At 53.6% G+C, this 20,149-nt stretch overlaps 2 protein-coding genes across 4 annotated transcripts in view; both read right to left on the reverse strand.

The window, feature by feature from the left end:
* Positions 1 to 3,433: 3,433 nt before the first annotated feature.
* Positions 3,434 to 5,661, reverse strand: HES6 (hes family bHLH transcription factor 6). 2 transcript variants are annotated; one of them, XM_007966846.3, is made up of 4 exons: positions 5,002 to 5,650; positions 4,838 to 4,924; positions 4,656 to 4,737; positions 3,434 to 4,420 (listed from the first exon to the last, which is right to left on the reverse strand). In XM_007966846.3, exons 1-4 carry the CDS (start codon positions 5,080 to 5,082, stop codon positions 3,996 to 3,998), a joined length of 675 nt encoding a protein of 224 aa, XP_007965037.3. In that variant the 5' UTR covers positions 5,083 to 5,650; the 3' UTR covers positions 3,434 to 3,995. The 2 variants fall into 2 exon arrangements, with proteins under 2 accessions (XP_007965037.3, XP_007965038.1); XM_007966847.3 differs by having other exon boundaries at positions 4,189 to 4,420; positions 4,696 to 4,737; positions 5,002 to 5,661.
* A 3,457-nt stretch (positions 5,662 to 9,118) lies between these two features.
* Positions 9,119 to 20,149, reverse strand: part of PER2 (period circadian regulator 2) — a 45,212-nt gene continuing 34,181 nt past the window's right edge. For both annotated transcript variants that reach the window (XM_007966848.3, XM_007966849.3), the window contains exons 19-23: positions 18,034 to 18,821; positions 16,735 to 16,897; positions 15,688 to 15,880; positions 14,203 to 14,353; positions 9,119 to 11,611 (exon numbers count right to left, since the gene is read on the reverse strand). In XM_007966848.3, the coding sequence (XP_007965039.3) occupies positions 11,462 to 11,611; positions 14,203 to 14,353; positions 15,688 to 15,880; positions 16,735 to 16,897; positions 18,034 to 18,821 (1,445 nt within the window). In that variant the 3' untranslated portion in view covers positions 9,119 to 11,461. The remainder of the gene's footprint in view (positions 11,612 to 14,202; positions 14,354 to 15,687; positions 15,881 to 16,734; positions 16,898 to 18,033; positions 18,822 to 20,149) is intronic.

Below are 20,149 nucleotides of genomic sequence, written 5' to 3' on the forward strand. Positions count from 1 at the left end.
CTGAGGCAGGAGAAATGCTTGAACCCAGGAGGCGGAGGTTGCAGTGAGCCGAGACTTCGCCACTGCACTCCAGCCGGGGCGACAGAGCGAGACTCCGTCTCAAATAATAATAATAATAAAAAATAAAAATAGAAAAAGAAGTAGCGCTCATGGGCTTGGCTGATTGGAAGTGGGATGGCAGGAAGAGGGTGAACTTGAGGGTGATGTCTAGATTTTTTTGCTCAATCCATGGGGTGCCAAGAAGTGGTGATGGCTGAGGATCTGTTGTTTTGGTGGTGGTGTGAGCCCATCTGACATCTTTTTTTTTTTTTTTTTTTTTTTTTTTGAGACGGAGTCTCGCTCTGTCGCCCAGGCTGGAGTGCAGTGGCGCAATCTCGGCTCACTGCAAGCTCTGCCTCCCGGGTTCACGCCATTCTCCTACCTCAGCCTCCCGAGTAGCTGGGACTACAGGCGCCCGCCACTGCGCCCGGCTAATTTTTTTCTATTTTTTAGTAGAGACGGGGTTTCACCATGGTCTCGATCTCCTGACCTTGTGATCCGCCCGCCTCGGCCTCCCAAAGTGCTGGGATTACAGGCGTGAGCCACCGCGCCCGGCGAGCCCATCTGACATCTAAGTGCAGTCATTGAGTGGACAGGAGAATAGAGAGGAGACAGCCACCTGGAGAGGGGCTTTGAATCAAGAGTACAGGATTGGCAAAAAGGGCCGAATGGAGTCACTGGGTGTGGGGGTGGCAGGGAAGACTGAGGACAAAGCCTTGGGAAGGACACATCCAGTTGGAGGTTGGCAGGGAGGAGCATTGAGTACAGGGGACTGAGGATGACCAATGAGGTAGAAGGAAGGCTAGTGTGGTGCCCTTGAGGTTGGAGGAGGAGCCTCCAGTAACCCAGGAGAGGTGAAGTTGACATGCAGACATGCCCACTGGGTTGCGAAGCATGCTTATCACTGGAGATTTTGACTGTGCAGTTTCAGTGGAAGGGTGGCCAATAGCTTGATTGGAAAGGAATGAAGAGGAATGAGATGTGTGGAAGTGGAGGCAGTAAGTGTAGATGACGCTTTCAAGGAATTTTGCTTTAGAGCAAAGAAATGAGGCAGAGGCTAACAGTATGTCAGATCCAGGGAGGTTTTTCTGAGTGAAAGTATTCATATTACAGCCTGTTTGTATGTTAATGAGAATGATCCAGAAGGGAGGCAAAGCTAGTGGTGCAGTGGAGAGCAGAGTCCCTGAGCAGGTGAGCAGGGATGGGGGCCCATGCCCATGTGGGAAGCGGGCGCCACACTGCTTCACGATGGAAGGCAGAACGCCTGGGCCAGGGCGCAGGCAGGTGTCACAGACAGAGAATGTCCTTCATGACCACATCCTAATTCCCAGAACCTGCAAATATGCCAGTTTATATGGCAAAAGGGACTTTGCAAATGTGATTAAGAATTAAGCTAAAGACCTTCATACAAGATTATCCTGGATTCTCCAGGGGCGGAGGGGAGGCGGCCGGTGTTATCACAAGGATCTTTAAAAGTAGAAGGAAGGAGAAGACGTGACCATGGAAGAAGGGTCAGAGAGATGCAACGCTTCCAAGGAACTTTGAGGATGGAGGAAGGGACCGTCCTCCTAGGAATGTGGGTGGCCCCTGAATGAAGACAGGGCAGGAGAAGGAACACAGCACTGCCTGCCAACACCTTGATCTTAGCCCAGTGAATCCTGACAGACTTCTAACCGTGGAACTGCAACATCATAACCGTGTGTTTGAAGCCACCAAGAGGGTAGTCATTGGTTTTGGCAGACATAGAAAACTAATACAGTGGGTCAGGGATTCGGATGGGAAGGAGACAGCCCTCAGAGAATGGCTTGTGGGGAGCCTGGGGGCTCTGGGAGAGAGGAGCTGGTGTGAAACAACCAGCTGGCTGGGAAGCTGGTGGCCCCGGCCGCCCCACAGGCAAGAGCAGCTCTCAGCCCCAGGAGACCAACAGTGGTCACTGGTGTGGGAGCCAGTTTACATTTCCAAAAGAAGCTGCACTTGAGGATTACTGTGAAGCTGACTTCAGGGCTGGAGGGACACGGGGCCAGAGTTCTGGGTTAGTGGCTTCTGACCCTGGTCCTAGCAACACTGTTACTCCAGGTCAGCCTCCTGCACCCTGCCTCCTGGGCTTCCCCCTTGACCCCCTCCTAGGGCCTCTGGGAAGGTGTGATGAGTGGATTTCAGAGGTGAAATTTGTTCCTTTGAAGTAGTCCGTGGCTGATGCTCCCTGAATGACATGAGAGCTCATTGGCATGGCCTCTGGGTGGTATTTGGGAGCCAGGGCTTTCAGGATGGCCCGTTATCCATCCGTGTCCCTGTGGGCACATCCTACATCAGTCTGTCTGAGGAAATAAAAATAATCCCAGGAATGATATTTCCATTGCTCAAGTCGGGCGCTGGCTCCTCACTGCCCCAACAGCTCAGCTCCAGATTATAAAGTTAAAGCTGCATTTGGTTATAGCCCTATGATTGAATTGAGGTGAGCCAGAGCGAACCCCAAACTTTGAAATGCCCCTGGTGGCCAGGATCTGCTTGGGGGCATAAAGGGGCTGCTGGGAAAGGTGTTCTTAAGGCAAAAGCACATGTCCAGAGAGGAGACCCTGATGTCAATCCTAAGTTGTCACACCTCGGCCCTAGCCTAGGGACTGCCAACCCCCAGTGAGAAGCTGCTGCTTTGGGGTCCTGGAGCAGGAGGATGGGGCTAGGCTAACTGTGGTGGTGACTTCAGCCGGCTGACCACGTGCTATCTGCATGTTTCGCCCAGCCCAACAGGGCAGGCTCCTGCACCCCAGCTGCCCATCCTGCCACCCTCCATCCCTGAGGGTTCTGACCTCCTGGACCCAGTTTGACCTAAGGCTCAAGCCCCCCGGGGCCTTGGTACTTTCATTTCGGGCTACAAACTGGGTGGGTCTCCTTGACCCTGAAGTCAATGGCACCAGTGGGGAAGCTCCTTCTTCGTTCAAGATAAGCGACAACCTCACACAAGTAGACTGATGTCTACGTCGTGCTTGTGGGTCCTAAAACAGGTCTTTGAAAGATACTTGCAAGCCAAATGGGTAGCAATTAGGCATTATTTAATTATTCCTGAAGCTCATGAACAAGAAAATGGCACAGAGACAGGTCATCTCCCTATCGCTGAGTTACCCTGGAGACAAGCCTCGTGCAAACAAAATCCTTCTCCAGGACACACACAATGCCCAAGAACAGGCTGGGCCTGAGGACCTGCCTAGCATCGGGGGGCAGAAGCACTGCCTGCTGCAGAGACAGCCACGAGTGCATCCCCACCGCCACCACACTGCTCACCCTGCTGAGAAAGGGTGAGGTTTTAAACGATATTCACCAGCCTCAGATGCAGGGGAATGTGCTTAGTTTAGCATTTACACATCTGACACATTAATGACATATCACTCAACAATACTTCAAGGGTAACTAACTCAAAACTTCTTTATTTAGTAAAATTGTCACATTTGATGTCAATGGAATACACAAACTCAAGTGTGCTACAAACAAGATGTACAGAGCCTCACAGCTCTGGGCAGTGCTGCAGAGTGCACCTGCCTCTCGTCTCCCCGCTGAAGTGGCAAGTTCAAGCTTTTGTTTAACCCAGGGCTGCATGGAACACTAATGCCCAGCACCATTCCTGCCACCTCTGCCCCCAGGGCCGGCACAGGGCTAGTGAAGGCTGGGCGGGTGAACCTGGGACAACGCTGGTAGCTCTACAAGATTCTTCCTCCCGCCTGTAGCTCCCTCCCTCTACCCACCCCAGAGCTGCAGGGCCCCTAAAAGTTTCTTAAGAAACGGGGCTGAGGCCTGACTGGGCTGGTCACCAGGGGCTGCCCTGCAAGCCGTCCATCGGAGGAGGGAGGGAAGACCTGGGAGACTTCCAAGGCGCCCTACCCCACCACATCTGAACCCCTGGGAGGAGGGAGGAGATCCAGGGAGGGCCGGGCCCACCCCTGCAGGGCTCTGGCTGGCATTGGTCACCAAGGCCTCCAGACACTCTGGGCAATTTGGGCTGCGGTCAGGCTGCCCAGGGCTGTGGGCACCAAGTCAGACCCCTCAGCAGGAGCCCGACTCAGTTCAGCCTCAGGGGCCTCCTCCAGGTCGGAGCACAGGTCGTCCCCGGGACCAGGGAGGCTGGGTATCGGGGATCCCGGAGCCCCTCCCGCCGTCCAGCCACTCCGCCCAGGGACTCCAGGTGGCCCCGCCAGGGCGTCCCCCAGCAGATCCTGGAAGTTGCTGCCCTCACGCAGCGGCATGGACTCGAGCAGATGGTTCAGGAGCTCGGCAGCGACGGTGGCGTCGATGGCCTGGCACGTGGACACGAACGTGTGCACCTCGTGCATGCACTGGATGTAGCCGGCAGCGAAGCGCTCGCTCGCTTCCGCCTGCAGCTGCTCGCGCTCTGGGCCCGAGGGTGGGAGGGAGAGAGCCGCGTCCCGCGCGGTGAGCGGCGACTGCGTGGCCCAGCCCACCCGGCCCGCGGGGACGCTGCTCACCCAGGAGACGCGGGGGCGCACCCTGCTCCGGGGGGAGCCCTCGCCGCCAACAGGACAGGGGCGCCGGGAGGGAAGTCCTCCGTCTGGCGGGGGTTGCAGGCGCCCGCGGCCGGCGCCCCCGCCCGCCCCGCCGCCACTCACCGCGCGCCCGGCCCCGCAGCACACCCTGGACCCGCCGCACAGTCAGCTCCAGCACCTCGGCGTTCTCCAGCTTGGCCTGCACCTGCGCGGGCGGGAAGGGCGGTGAGCCGGCAGCACGCTCCCGGACCCGCCCGCCAGCCCGCCCGCCCCGCAGCCCCACGGCGCCTGCCCGGCCGCCGCACCTCGGCGCCTGCCAGCAGCAGCCGCAGCTCCTGCAGGCTCTCGTTGATCCGTGCGCGCCGCTTCTTCTCCACCAGGGGCTTCCGGGCCTGCGGGGAGACGGGCACTGAGTCCCAGCCCCGCACGGCCTCCCGCCCGCTTGCTTGCCCACGGCCCCAGCCCGCACCTTGCGGTCTCCCCGCGTCTCCCAGCCGTCCTCATCCTCACGGCCCACACGGTCCCGGCCAGGCGCCGCGGGTGGCGCCATGCCCGCTCCGCGGGGGCGCGGCGGGGACTGGGAGCAGCGGGGACGGAGAGCGGCGGGGACCGGAGCGCCGGCGCCTCAGCTGCACCGCAGCCGCCCAGCCGTCCGCGCTCCTCGCGGCTTCCGGCCCGCCGCGGCCCCGCCCCTTTTATAGTCGCTTATTTGCATCTCAATGCGCCGATTGGTCGCGCGGGCCAGGGGCCGCCGACCGCGAGGCGCGCTGCAGCCAATCGGGGCAGCGCGCTTTGTGCGGCCCCGCAGCTCTGACGGGCGGCAGCTGGCTGAGCTAGGCTGGGCCCCCAGCCCGGCCTTCCCGAGACCCCCGCGGGGGCGGCACCGGGGCGGCGACCCCGGGGAGCTGCGGCCCTGCCTGCGCTTGTTTCTCTCCGTCTGCTGCTCTAGGACCACTGATCTGCCGCGCGTGCGAGCAGGCGTCCACCCGTCCGTCGGTCCGTCCACTCATTCATTCACTCATTAATTCATTCATTTCCCTCCTTCACCGATGGCGCCTCCAGAGCTGAGCGCTCGGGCCACGGGCCCCAGGAGCTGCTTCCCTGGGGTGCAGAGCCACAGCCAAGTCCCTGGTTTCCGGACCTAGAGGGGTCTCAGGTCCCGGCTGGGGTGGCTGCCAAGTCCGGGGGAGGCAGGGTCCATTGGGCAGTGGTGGCGGGGCGGCTCGTGAGTTTCCTCCGGACTCGTCCAGACGCCGGGCCGGACCCCCGACGCCGCCCTCCGTCAGCACTGGAGTCCTAGAGGGGCGGGGTCCCCTGTGCTCCCGCCCGCGCCGCTCTCCCCCTGGGCTCTGCTCTCCGGGTCACTACCCGCGTCCCCCTCTGAGCTCCCCCATCTCCCCCTAGTCCCCGTTGGCCCCCTGGGGCCCCTCCCTCCCTTCCCCTGCACCCCGCCCGCCTCCCTCCTCCCCTTCTCCGCCCCTCCCCCCCCCACAGGCCCGCCGAAGCTGCCGTCTGGTCCCCGTAACTTGATGCCTGTGACAGTTGGCAGCTGCGGCCGCTTCGGCGGAGAAAAGCGGCGGCCGCGCCAAGAGCGACAGGTGTTGGCCGCGCCTTTGTCTCGCGCGCTTTGTCCCGCGGGCAGGCGGCGGGCGCTTGTCCCGACTAGACGCCCGCGACCCCCACATCGCGGCGGGCCGCCCATCTGCCGGGTCCCTCCTAGCCGCGGGCGGGGTGCGTGGGCAGTGGGGCCGCGCCCTAGGGCAACGCCCTGGGGACCCCGGCCGGGCTCCTGCGACGTCAGTCCAGACGCTGCGTGGAGGAGCCGGAACGCGGAGACGCCTTCTCGGACCCCAGCCAGCCGACCACCAGCCTGCCCTGCACAGCACCTGCCTTCTTCAGTCCCCTCTACTCACCCGTGCTGGGATCGTCAGGGTCTGTTCGGAGCCCCTCCAGGCTATAAGCGTCCCTGGATAAGGGCACAGTCTGACCTAGGACCCCCTGTCCACCTCCCTGCACCCCCAGCAGAGCCTGGCCTCACAGAAGCGCTGCTAGGTAGGGAAGGTGAGGGGTGTCCCTGGCAGGATGGGCTGGAAGGCCGCGTGGGAGGGGAACATCACGGGACCCCAGCAGCTGAGCGCAGCGACAGGACTAGGCTGCAGACCTGCCCCCCACTGCCCCTAGAGAGATCTGACCGGCCTCCCACGGCCCCTTTACTTCTGCCTCTCCACCAGAGGGACCCCTGCAGGCTTCCTGCTGGGTGAGTTTGGTGAGAGGTTTGAAGGCTCCCAAAGTCACCTAAGTCACCTCACTGACCTCTGTAATTACCTGGGACCCCCTCCTGCCCGCTCCCAACTGTCCCTGCTCTGGCTCTTGGTTGCTCTGTGAGCAGGGTCCTGAGATTTCCCCCAGCCCAGCATCACTCACCTGGGTGTGAAACTACCCCTTTACTTCACACACTCCCCACCTGCCCAGTAGTGGGGCTGGCAGGGTGGGGCTGGAGTGGTGGATCCCAAGGAAGTGGATTATTGTTCTGTGACTTTACTGTCCTTCACCACTTAGATATCACCCCAGGGAAGGAGAACGCCCACTTCCCCAAGTGACTACAATGACATTTCCACTACTTTGAGAAACTGTGATAGGGAAAAATAAACTCACTGATATTTCTTGTACTCCCAAGTTTGCAAACTGATTTACACTCCTCTCATTATCCAAACGAACAATGCTCTCATCCTAAAACGTCTGCTTTATGTTAGGCAATTTATATTGCAACAGGATGATCAGGGCCCCAAAAGAGGACTTTGGGTAAAGCCTGATTGAACACTTGATTGGATGGGGAACTGGATTTCAGGGGCAAGGAGGACATGATAAAGGCAAATGGTGCAAGCAAAAAAAAAAAAAAAAAAGAAAGAAAGAAAAAGAAAAGCAACTAGGAACTCTAGGGAAAACAAAAGCTTCCCAAGAAAAGAAATGTAATCTTAGCACATTACTTGGCTCAGGAGACAAGAGTTTTCACAGCCACAACAATGTAACACTGTTCAGAGGGTTTTAACGTTTAGAATTAATCTATACGGAAGGCAAGGAAGGATTGTTTATGGTTATGGGACATGATATAAAGTTGACCTTGTAAAAACAAAAGACAGGTGATAGGAGTTATGAGAGAGGAGGCTAAAGGGAGGACTAGGGACCTCAAAAGCCTTGTCTGACAGTGGAGTGGGTGGGGGTTGAGGGAAGGAGAATAGAGAAGGCTGTACATCAGCAAAATCCTTCTTGGTTGGACGGGAAGTTGCCCAAGGTCCCCTCTGCAAGGTCAGCTTCAATCCCCTTTAGCAGTGCACTGGTCTGCTGGCATGGCCTTTTTGTCCCAGAAGCCTGGCCTATCTTGGGGTCACCAAGCCCTCCCTCCCTCCTTCACAGCAGCCTCCCCTAGCCAACACTTCCTGCCGTTTGTCCCTTGGGCCAGTCCTGCCTTCAAAGTTTGTCTGAGTATGGACTTCCTGAGCATTTGAGCCCTTTGATCTCCCTAGAGCCAGGAACAGAGGCCAACAGAGGCTGGGCAGGGTGGTGGTTGCTGCGGGGGACCAGTTAGCAGTGGGGGTAGCAGGCCATAAATCCCTGGGGGGAACAAAGGCAGCTGCGGCCTGTAGACTGTCCAGGCCCCTTGTGGGCAATCTGCCCAGGAGACTCAGAATCTCCATTTAATTTGGAAATAAAACCCTTGGGGTTATATGGTAAATAAAAATATAATTAAGAGTCTCCCAAAAGCACCCAGAGGTTCAGTGAAACCACCATATCTGGCCATTTAGGGCAGTTTGCAGAGGCCTCTGTGCTTGCTAGGAGGACTTTGCCTTTTATCCCATCAGCACTTGGAGTTAGGAAGCCAGGCTAGCAGGCAGAGGAGAGCCCCTCCCTTCTGCTCAGGGAGCTTCTCTGAGCGGGGGCATTGGGTTCAGGATCCATTCAGCTCTCTGTTTCCACCCCCAGGGTCATGGTTTGAAGAGTGGGAGGGGTGGCGAGCAACTCTTAGGGCTTCCACAGTTTTGGCCTCACAAGGCTTCATTCATCACTGTGAGAGAAGGGCTGGGGTCAGGGGACTATGCTGCCCTGCCCATATCGTTCACAATGGATACATGTGACCTTTCTGGTGGAGCCTCCTAACTGCCCCACCTTTAACCCCACCTAGCCTGATGACCCGAAGACAGGCAGCCAGCCTGGAAAGGCCAGGTAACCCAGGGCAGCGATGCAGGGAAAAGAGAGGTGCGTGGAGGCAGAGCTGGGGGTACTCTGGAGCTGAGCCAGACAGCTGCACCCCTCCAGTTGAAAGTGAAGACTGTGGGTCATAACACGATTAGGTTTGCATTACACAAAGTTCATTTCTGCAACCTGAAGGAGGGTGTGTGTGTGACACACACAGGAAGAAAGGGAGCCAGCAACAATCAAACGCTATAAGGGAGCTGACCGCGAGGCAGCCTTTGGGATGTAAGATTCTTTAATGCAGAATTTCTGGAGTTCCTTTAAAAAATTTTTTTTTAATAATCTTTGATCTCTATTCAGGTTTTCTTCTGTGCTATGTGAAAAATACATACAAGTAAAAATAAAAATATACTTGCTTTATTTACCAATTTTCTAAAAGGCAAACAGGTCATAAAAAGACACAAGCAGTCAAACAAATCTATTGCACTGGGTAAAGAAAGTTTGGTTTGCACACGAACAAACCACTTGTCCAGCAAGGCTCAACAAATCATCACACAAACTCTGAGAGCTTATTTACATATATTTTTTAGGAATATATTAAAAAGAAGGCTCAGTTTAAAATAGAGAAAAAGTGTTTAACACCTGTATAAGCACACACACTAAAGAAAACATGACTTGATGCTTGGCATCATGTAAACAAATTCACAAGATGATCCTATTAAGTCAACTGCTTGGCACGCGCTGAAGCTACAATCAATGAGCATATATTAAATAACAAAATAATGCTGATGGTAAACATTCATAACAGCAGAGTAAGATTTTGGCAGTTTTGTGTTTCAGTAACATACATGTAACCTTAGATTAACACCTATCCCTTCATGATCTGACTTTAGAGGCAAGAAGCAGTTTGTAACAGCTAATTGCCGTTAAGAATGCAGACTGCTACCTTATCGTAGGCCTAGGCAGGTGATGTTACTTTGTAAATTAACGAAAAATTAAAGTGTTCTTGTGTTTACGAAAAATAGGTTTAATATTCAGGCATAAGATGGTTTTACTATGAAAACCTAGTGGATTACAAAGAGATTTCACTTCCATCAAAAAACAGAAAACCCTGGTCCAGGTCGGGCGTGGTGGCTCACGCCTGTAATCCCAGCACTTTGGGAGGCCGAAGTGGGTGGATCACTTGAGGTCAGGAGTTCGAGACCAGCCAGGCCAACATGGCGAAACCCTGTCTCTACTAAAAATACAAAAAATTAGCTGGGCGTGGTGGCAGGCGCCTGTAGTCCCAGCTACTCAGGAGGCTGAGGCAGAAGAATCACTTGAACCTGGGAGGCAGAGGTTGCAGTGAGCCGAGATGGTGCCACTGCACTCTGGCCTGGGCAACAAGAGAGAAACTCCATCTCAAAAAAAAAGAACAAAAAAGAAAAAAAGAAAACCCTGGTCCCTTTTAAGCCTCATAGTCTTGGTCAAATTTTAAGTCAACTGTTCTTCAGTGATAACTGTGAATTCCCACCAGGGATGAATATTAAATTTTCCAAACCATCTTTGGAATATACAATGCAACATGAGGTTTTGTAAAAAGTTGGGCAGACTGGCCTCACTTTTCCCCAAGTATCCAAATGACTTAAAAAGTGCTGGGGACACTGGCAGAGGCCTAAAGCTGCTCCGAGAGAGGTCGGGCTCATGAAAAGAATGAGGGCTGGGCACCCAACCCAGGGTGCAGCGGGAGAGGTAAGCTCACTGCACCCCTGAAAATAAAGACGCAGTTGCAAGCTGTGGGACTGAGTGGCAGTGGCTGCTCTCAGCCAGAAGATGTGATGTGGGCTTGGCTGGGTGGAAGCTGATGTCTGGGTGGCTCCAACGGAAGAAGACCAAACAGGACTGGGTCCCACATGTGTTGGTCACAGCCTGGTTTGCAGAGGGAAGTCACCATAAAGAGATGACTGATGACATATTTCAATCTCCATATTGGCCATCATGGTCTGAAAAGGAGACAAGAACGATGCAGAAATATGCAGAGGGTCTGCGTGTGCATTCATCCGATGGAGTTGGCCACACAAACCACTAGGCTTCTTTAGTCCAGAGCAAATGTTTCAACTTTGTTCACTACAAAAAGCTGTCAGATTGAAATATGGACCACACCAGAAGCCAAAGCTGTTGGTTTGCCAAACAATGCTTCACACCATTTAATGTGAAACGTTTTGAAAGAAAACTAGGAGAGGCTGCTATCTCCACTTGGTATGTAAAAAAAAAAAAAAGCTAAACTACCTTGACTAAATGATAATTCAGATAAAAAGCAGTCCCCAAGAGAGGACAAAATTTGATCTGATCCAAACACCCTGGGAAAACTCTGGAAGCCAGAGTCCCCAACTGGTGCAGCAGACAGAGGTCTCATCACAGTCACAAGACTTCTGGGAGCACTGAGGCAACTTCCCTGACACGAAGAGGCGTTTAGTCTTTCTCAAGTTAAATAACAGCTAAAGTCTCTTCCCATCCCACAAAACTCAACATATATATTTTATATATAAAAACGTATTTCTTTCCAAACCCTCCCCACTCTCCACAGTTTTAAGTCACCCCTTCAGAAAACTATGTTTGTTTGTTTTTTTCTAAAACAAAAAAAGCAACATGAGCATATGTGTCCATTTCAGTGGAAACAGCCATGAAGATCTTTCATCTCCTCCAAGCACCACCTGTGTATGTAGCTTGCTGGCTGCCGGGCTGAGGTGGGGCAGGGGTTACGTCTGCTCTTCGATCCTGTGATTCAAGGGGGATCCATTTTCGTCTTCTTTGGTGTCCGACACTTCGCTGAGTCCCAGAGAAGGAATATCTTCTTCATATGGTATGCAAATATTACCTTTTTCCTTGTTTTCACAGTAAACACATTCCTTAGAAGAAAAAAAAAAGTGAAATCAGTAACAAACTTGAGATCTGAGTTGTTACAAAAGTTATTCAAACTGGCTGGGTGCAGTGGCTGATGCCTGTAATCCCAGCACTTTGGGAGTCCAAGGCGGGCGGATCACGAAGTCAGGAGATAGAGACCATCCTGGCTAAAACGGTAAAACCCCGCCTCTATTAATAATACAAAAAATTAGCGGGGCGTGGTGGCGGCGCCTGTAGTCCCAGCTACTCGGGAGGCTGAGGCAGGAGAATGGCGTGAACCCGGGACACAGACCTTGCAGTGAGCGGAGATCGTGCCACTGCACTCCAGCCTGGATTGAGACTCCGTCTCAAAAAAAAAAAAAAAAAAAAAAAAAGAAAAAGAAAAAGAAAAAAAAAAGTCAAACTGAGTAAGGGGCAGGTGACCAGGTGTCAGCCAGGAGGCAGCCGGCAGCAAAGGCCAAAATCCCTGCCCCAGGAGCTGGCACTTTAGTAGCAGAGAGGGACAATGACTAAGAAGGGCTCCAGAGGCATAGAGTATATGGAGGACATCTGTGATTTTCAACTGGACATTCACAGCAGACCACAGAAAAGGTGACACAATGGTTTTGAAACGCATCCACACTCTTTGCCACTTCTCCCTCAAAAGGTGGGGCCTAATTCCTTTCTCCTTAACCCTTGGCTGGACTTGGGCATTTGCCTCTAACAGAGTATCTGACTTCTGATTCTAAGTCCTAAAGGCACCTTGGCTTCCTCTTTTTCTCTCTGGGGAAGTCACCTGCCACACTGTGAGGACATCCAGGCAGCCCTACGGACAGGTCCTCACGGCAAGAAGCTGAGGCCTCTGCCAAGAGCCAGCAGCGCATGACAGGCCTCCAAGTGAGGCTCCTGGAAGCTGGTCCTCCAGTTAGCAGGTGACAGAAGCCCCCACCAGTATCTTACCATCAACATCAGCAACGACCCTAAGCTAGAAGCACCCAGCTAAGCCGCTCTCAAATTCCTGACCCAAAGAGACCATGCAAGAGAATACATGTTTGTTGTTGAAGTCACTAAGTGTTGGGCCATCTGCCATGCAGCAAGAGATTACTAATGCAGCAGCAGGTGGAAAACAGACTCTAAGGCAGCCAGGGTGAGCCACAGGTCTCTTTGAGGAAAAAGGATTCCAAGCAAAGGGCTGGGCACATGTGAAGATCCTGTGGCAGGGGCCTGCCAGGGCAGTCCGGGAAACAGCCAAGGGGCCAGCGTAACTGGAGAGGAGGGAAGGAGAGGAGAAATGGGAGATGAGGTAGATGTGGATGGGCGGTCAGACGTGTATGACTTTGCAACCATTTATTCTGATTGAGGTGGCACAGTGCTGGCAGGGATCTGAACTGTGGGGGACAGATTCTGACTGAGGTGACATGGGGAGCAGTGAGTGCAGCTTCGAGGCCACTCTGACATGCAGGGCTCATGCCATGGAAGCATCCTCACGGCTTGGACCTGTGTGGTGATGCTGAAGGCACTAAATGATGGGCTTCTATCTACCTTCAAGGTTGAACCCAGACAATATGCCAACTAACTGGCTGGGGCCTGAGAGTAGAGCCTGGGATGCCTCCAGGGCTTGCAAGGCGTGAGGGGGTGGGGGGGGAGGGCGGAAAGAGGTACAGACACTGAGCCAGAGGGTGCAGAGAAGAGGAAGAGCCTGTGGGGAGGCCAAGAGGTCAGAGGGACAGCCTGAAGAGCACAGGGCCTGGAGGCCAAGGGCAGCAAGAGCTCCCTGGAGAGAGCCGCTCACTGCTGCCAATGGTCCCTGGGACGAGGACTGAGAAGTGACACTGTGTTTGGCTGCTGGAGAACTTGAGACCTTGACAAGAGCAGCTTCCATGGTGTGTGTGGGCGAGGGGCTGGCAGAGAGCAGGAGAGTGGGGCTGGTGTGCCCACGGGGCCGCTGGAAGGACATATGCCTGGAGGGCATGCCAGCAGGAACTTGTTTTTTCCACCATTATTTAACACTCTCCATGGACACTGAGGGTTTGTGATAGGAGAGGTTTTTTGTAAAATCGAAAACAGAATTGAAAGAAAGAAAACACAGATTTCAGCAAGTGACTGAGATTAGATTTTTCAACCTTTTTGGAAACAATGTTGAAAAGCCACTGGAACAAAGTTATCTGAAGCAGACCTAGTGTTGTCGTGCCTTTAAAAAAATAAACCTTTAATCTTAGAAGTTTTTTTTTTTTTTTTGAGACAGAGTCTCGCTCTGTTGCCCAGGCTGGAGTGCAGTGGCGTGACCTCAGCTCACTGCAAGCTCTGCCTCCCGGGTTCACACCATTCTCCTGCCTCAGCCTCCCGAGTAGCTGGGACCACAGGCGCTGCCACCACGCCCGGCTAATTTTTTGTATTTTTAGTAGAGACGGGGTTTCACTGTGTTAGCCAGGATGGTCTTGATCTCCTGACCTCGTGATCCGCCCGCCTCGGCCTCCCAAAGTGCTGGGATTACAGGCGTGAGCCACTGCGCCCGGCCTAATTTTACAAGTTTTAAATTGATAGAAAAGTTGCAAAGGAGAATCCCCATCACAGAGCCTTTTAGGGCCGTATCAGAAATCGAGTCCCATGAGCTTACTGCCACGTTGATGGCTGCGGGCAGGCCACCCGTCTGCATCCACTGGTGGACCTCGCGCAGCTCCTGCTTCTGACTCTCCGTGAACCTGGGCTGGAGTTTCTGCAGGAGCTTCAGCTTCTCTCTGTCCTCCTTCAAAACTGCTTCTAAATTTCTTCACAAGATATTTAGAAACTGGTAAGCTTTCAAATGTCTTAAGGGTTTCTATTTTTATTCTTTCAGTATAGATAATGTAGTTTTAGATGATTTTGTTTAATGCAAATTTCCTTTTCTTTAAAAAAATTACCGTTTAAGGTAACTTAATCTCCCTAGTAAAGAATCTGTAGTTTTTCTATGAAAATGATGATTCTGGTCAAGATTTAATTTTACTATATTTTACAACAGGCCTGGAAGTTGGGTATCTGCAGGTGTAACCTTGTCCCCTGGGGCTTGGTTGCACAACAGGCATGGTTCATCTGGGAGATTCTTGCCAGCAGGACAGCCTTTCCCTGTCACTGGCCAGTGCTGGTCTGGACTACAGCTACCCTGGAGATGGAGCCTCCATATCCACTAGCTGACCAGAGGACTCAGGGGTTTGATAGGGTTTGGCTCTGAGTTCCCTCCCAAATCTCATGTGGAACTGTAATACCCATGTGTTGAGGGAGGGACCTGGTGAGGGGTGGCGGGATCATGAGGGTGGTTCTCCCACGCTGTCCTGGTGACAGTGAGTTGTATGGGTTTATAAGTATTTAGCACTTCCTCCTTCGCTTGTGCTCTTTTCCTGCAGCTTTGTGAAGAAGGCGCTTGCTTCTCCTCCCTTCCATGACTGTAAGTTTCCTGAGGCTTCCCTGGCCCTGCAGGACTGTGAGTTAACTAAACCTCTTTCCTTTATAAATTACCCAATCTCAGGTATTTCTTTACAGCAGTGTGGAAATGGACTTATACAGGGTTCATTTTTCCTTCCTTTCTTTCCTCCCAGCTTCTCCTGCCAAGTGGGTGCTCCGCAAGGGAAAGGACCACATGCAGTTCCCTACAGCAGCCTGATGTGGACGCAGAGCCCCTGGGTCACTGCACAGCAGCCAGCTCCCTGGGCTGGTCACCTACCTTGACACTTGGTTCCTTCAACTCTAAGTCAGACAGACAGACAGACACATCCCATTTACCTCACAGGGTTACTGGGCAACAAAGCAAGAGATGCTGGCACCAATGCTTTGTAAAAGTTGAGCGTGGCACTGTGAAGGAAGCACCAGGAGCCTGTCTTCCTCGAAGGCCGTAGGGTGTGAATCCACAGGGCCCTGGCTTACCCTGGCCACACTGCAGGGCCATTGCCATCCTGTACTAACCTGGTAGAATTGTCCAGAGGGAAGCCTGCTTCTCTGCTGCACTCAACTAAATCTCAGTCTTTCAGAGGGGTGTCCTGCCCCATCTGAATGACCTTGACCTTGCTGTTTCTGGGAACTCCTGAATCCCATCCCTCCCCAGGTGCCTAGGAAAGCGCTGGGTGGTTACCGGGAAGGCAGCTGGTACGTCATCATGACGCTGCTGTCCGCATCTGCCATCAGCAGCCAGATGGGATCCTGCAGGACGCACTTAATGAAATGCTCACTTTCTTCCATACCAGTGTTCATTTTTGCTTTGTGATTATTCTCTGAGGAGTCAATGCTTCCAAAATATTTGCTGGTATGACTTGTGTCACTACTGCCTTTAAAAACAAAAAACGTGGTGCATCAAAACCTTGACATACAAAATTAAACCTTGCATAATGTGCTTCCTCAAAGTCAGAATCATTTGAGAGAGCCCAGCCCCTTCTTAGGTATTGGGTATCTGTGCCGGTGCACGTTCCCCTTCTCTTCCCACTTCCTGAATGCTCTGGGTAATTAGGAAACAGGATCTCTGCTAGTGCCATGCAGGCAATTCTTTCCTGTGAAGCCCTGAGCAGCTCAAATGGAGCTGCGTGTTACAAGCCTTGACCTTCTCTCCCAAGCTCTCACCATCTCCACTCATGCGGACCACAGGGCACTGCAGTTTCCCACAAGGGGAGGCAGCTGGCCTGGAGCACTCCCTAGCCAGCCTCACCTGTGCAGCAGGCCTGCGAAGGGGGGTGAGGTGAAAGCTCACTCCAGAGAAGTAGGGGAGCTTCAATTTTGTGGAGTGTGTGTGCATTTCTGGTGACTGAGATTCCAGATCACATGTGAAAGATCCCAACGGGTGGAGGCTTGCAGGTGCTTCACACCCTCAGTTCACACAAGTGGAACTAACGCAGGAAGGCAAACCACTATCTGGGGAGTCAGAGGGATGGTCCAACAAGGAGCCAGGGTGAGGCCTGCAGGCACTGAAATCAGAAGCAAATAGGGAGGATGTGGAATTCTGACTAGCTAGGGCTGGCCATGCTGAACAGGGAGAGTGTGTCTGTGTGGGTGTCTGCATGGGCTCCGACAGCTGCTTGGGGACTGCCGGTGACCCCTGTCCTGAGCACAGAGGCTGGCCTGTGATTCTGGAGCAGTGCATCCTGTGGGAACCTCCCAAGTGCCTAACACCCCGCCAGGGCCAACATACCTGCCCGACTCGGGGAGGTGTCGCAGCCAAGGGAGCCAGAGCCCAGTGACTCTGAAGCAGCAGAGCCCGAGGCTGAGCAGAGGTCCTCATTCAGCAGGAGGTTTAGGAGGCCACTTGACGTGGAAAGGGCGTCACTATTCTGCATGTCTGAGGGTTCGTCACGCTTTAGGGACAGGAATAGGGGCTCAGTCAGGACACAGCACATGCAGCAGGGTGGGGGTGGGGGGCATGAGTGGGGCGAGGGTGGAGGGGAGCTGTGGAGCGGCTGCGAGGTTCACGACCAGGGAGGGCTTAATGAACAGACCACACATCACCAGACGTACAGTGCAAATTCCACTGGTGCTCTATGGATGCCATCTAATTACATTTAATTTTGGGAGAGTCACATGGAAAACAGTAATAGCTGGGCTCCAGCGGGGAAAGCCTCAGGCTGCTGCTTGGCCACAGCCCCCTCCTCACATGCAGCAGACATGGACGGGGAGAACGCCTCTCACAACACCCCATGTGGGTGCTGCCTTGGGAGTGAGGGAGGGGCCTGGCCTGGGGAGCATCCCTAACTCTCCTCTCCTTGGAAACCCAGACTATAGGCCCAGGACTCCAGAAGCAGGAGCCCGGAGGTGGCAGGAGGACTGGGAGAAGCTCCACAGATCTACACACTTGCACTTCCTTACCCAGGAGCCCTAGGTCCTCCGGCCAAGGCAGGGAATCACCTGAGGCCTATGGACTGCACTGCTGCTGGCGTTCCCACACACTTGAGCTCATTCAGAAACACAAGTGTTTAACTGCAAATACAACTGCCATTTCATTAACTGGTTAAGAATCCCACACAGTGTCACTATGCCTGCAGAGGATGGAAACTGAGGTCCCGCTGATTTTAGGGCTGTGTCCTCCTTCGTCTCTGCCTCCACCAGGGCCACCTGAGTCAGGCTCTGGCGCCACGCCCCGAGGAGCCCTAGCTCTGGTATTTAACCTGACCATGCTTTATCTTTGAAGTGTCATTTAAAAATTCGAAGCCCATAAATACTGTCAAGTCATATGCTGCTTTCTGGACTCTGTATTTACCACAATCTCTCCTCCTTCATTCAGATTCCAAGACAATAAAAGGCTTCGAATAATCTACTCTGATAGGATTAACTGGGAAGCATGAATTTCTGGCACACACATTCATGGCAAAACCTACAGGGTTTGGTGGAACCCTCAATCGTGTAACCCCCATGTCTGAACTGAGGATGTGCGGCCGGCCTGCCAGGTGTGCTGTTTGCTGCCTGCTTTGGGGAAAGAGCATCAGAAAATCCTTACGGTCAGAGATGCCTTCGGTTGCTGGTCCCGAGAAGTGCCAGGTTTGCAGTCCGCCCCCACAGCTGCTGTTTCTGTGGCCCCTGTGGTCCCCATGGCCCCAGTGCCACCCTCAGGGGCTTCCTCCAGCTGCAGCAGGTTGAGCTGCAGGGGCGAGCTGCTGCGCGACTGGAATAGTGGCGGGGAGGCTCTACCCATGGCCGATGGTGGGGTGGCCTGGGTACCTGGACAAGCGCATGGCTGTCTAGGCATCAAGGTCCGGCTGGGGAACTCGGGCTGTGAGGCAGAGGCCATCTCGGATGTGATCGTGGGGTGGCTTGGAAATTGAGGCTGACTGGGGAAGAAGGCCTGGGGCAGGTTTGGGGTCCCCGAGGGGAAGGAATAACCAGGTAGCATGAATGCCATGACAGGGGCCAAAGGGGCAGGGAAAGGTGGGGGCTGGACTGCAAACTGGTGCTGGAGGTCCACGGGCACAGCAGGCACTGCGAAACTGGCATGGGGAGGTGCGGGGGTTGCCGCCACAGTCCCTGGCGCTGGAAACACCGGCAGGGAATAAGCTGGCACTGGGGCAGGAAAGGGCATGGCCGGGCAGCTGGACTGGGACGTGTCCGAGGGTGACCAGGCTGTGGCGTTCAAGCCCACGAGTGGGGGCCGGGCGGGCAAGGGCCCCCCAGATCCGGTGCTCTCAGATGAGTCTCGAGGTTTGACCCGCTTGGACTTCAGTTTTCTGTTCTTTCCTGGTTTTCTCCAAGGTGAATCTATTCCGGAAGTATTTCTTAGTCCAGGGGCAGCTAATGCAGAAAAATAAACAAGACACCTCTTTGTCCAACAGTCCTGGGTTTCCAAATGCTGGCCCAGGGCCCGCCTGGTCCACCAAGCGGTTTTCCCTGATCCTCAGTGAAGTGAGAAAAATCAGGACAAAACATCAGGTTTTTCCATAAAACTAAATTGAATCAACTTAAAAGACAAACTCTTAATTGCAGGATCACATTCCTTATTTTCTTCTGGTATTAATGTCCTTTCTTTTATGAAATGCTAATATGGTAAGTGGTAACAGAAAGTTCTTTTTGTTAAATAAATACATTAAAAAGCTGCCACGTCTCTGCTGTTCCTCAGTATTTGCGGGAAAGAAATGGTTTGTGAAATCTGAAAGGTAGGAGCCACCGACCTCCTCTAGTTTTCAATTTATAAGCACTATCACTACTGTTCCTTAAAGAGTTTCCTCTTTCACCTGACAAACAGCCTGAGCAAGATCAGAGGAGACACTGCCTGGCAACCACATTCTTCCTCTGCAATGACAAGTGCTGTGGAGTAAAGCTTTCTTTAGGAAGATGCAGGGACTCAACTGGTAAAGGAGGGACTGTGGGAATGTCCCCATGGCCTCCCTGAGGAGTGGGAGGGGGATCCAGGGAACTCTCGGTTTCCTCTCACATCACGAAGAGTGACTGAACTCTTGCAGCAGGTGTGCGGGACATCTCCTGTCAGCTGTGCCAAGGCGGTCCCACGCCTTTGGGATGTGCTGAAAGCAAATGGGCTACTCCAACGCAAACTGCTATGTAAATGGAGGTTTTGCAATTCAGTCTCTCTATCTGGTGTCCTTCCCCAAGAAATCTGTCCCCTGGTGGGAACAGTGGCTAAAGCACTGGGTTCCTGGGATATCATGTATGGGTCTGGTAGGGCTGCCCTAGACAGCTCTGTAGACCGTGCATTGCATAAGGCAGTTGTCTAGGGGGCAAGCAAGAGGGAGAACTCTGTACTAGGCTGGTCCCATGGGGTGGGTCTTCTCAGGGCCATGGAGGGCACCTTTTTCTAATTTCTACAGAGGTTCTCTATGGGCTGGCAGTAACTCTTGAATCTGGGGAAGAAGGAGAGAAAGGAAAGAGTGGAGAAGACAATATCCTTAAGGCAGCTGTAGGCTTAGTTTCTTACACATTTCCTTTTGTGTGTCTGCCCAGAGACCCGGGGGAGCTGGGTCCTTGTGGTGAGTGGCTTCCTGGGCTCACCGGCTCTGATCCCTGTGCCAGTGTCCCAGGGAGAATGGAAGAGGCAGCATCTCTAACAAGCGTAGGCCCTGTCTGGGGGTATGGGAAGGAACTGGGGGATCAGGAGCCAGATTCCT

Source organism: Chlorocebus sabaeus, chromosome 10 (assembly GCF_047675955.1).
Source record: "Chlorocebus sabaeus isolate Y175 chromosome 10, mChlSab1.0.hap1, whole genome shotgun sequence".
Taxonomy (NCBI): Eukaryota; Metazoa; Chordata; class Mammalia; order Primates; family Cercopithecidae; genus Chlorocebus; species Chlorocebus sabaeus.

Coding starts and splice junctions, on each gene's coding strand:
- HES6 (XM_007966846.3), bottom strand. CDS start 5,082: ATGGCGCCACCCGCGGCGCCTGGCCGGGACCGTGTGGGCCGTGAGGAT. Junction 4,925..5,001: donor AGACGCGGGGAGACCGCAAG/GTGCGGGCTGGG, acceptor GTCTCCCCGCAG/GCCCGGAAGCCCCTGGTGGA. Junction 4,738..4,837: donor TGCTGCTGGCAGGCGCCGAG/GTGCGGCGGCCG, acceptor CCGCCCGCGCAG/GTGCAGGCCAAGCTGGAGAA.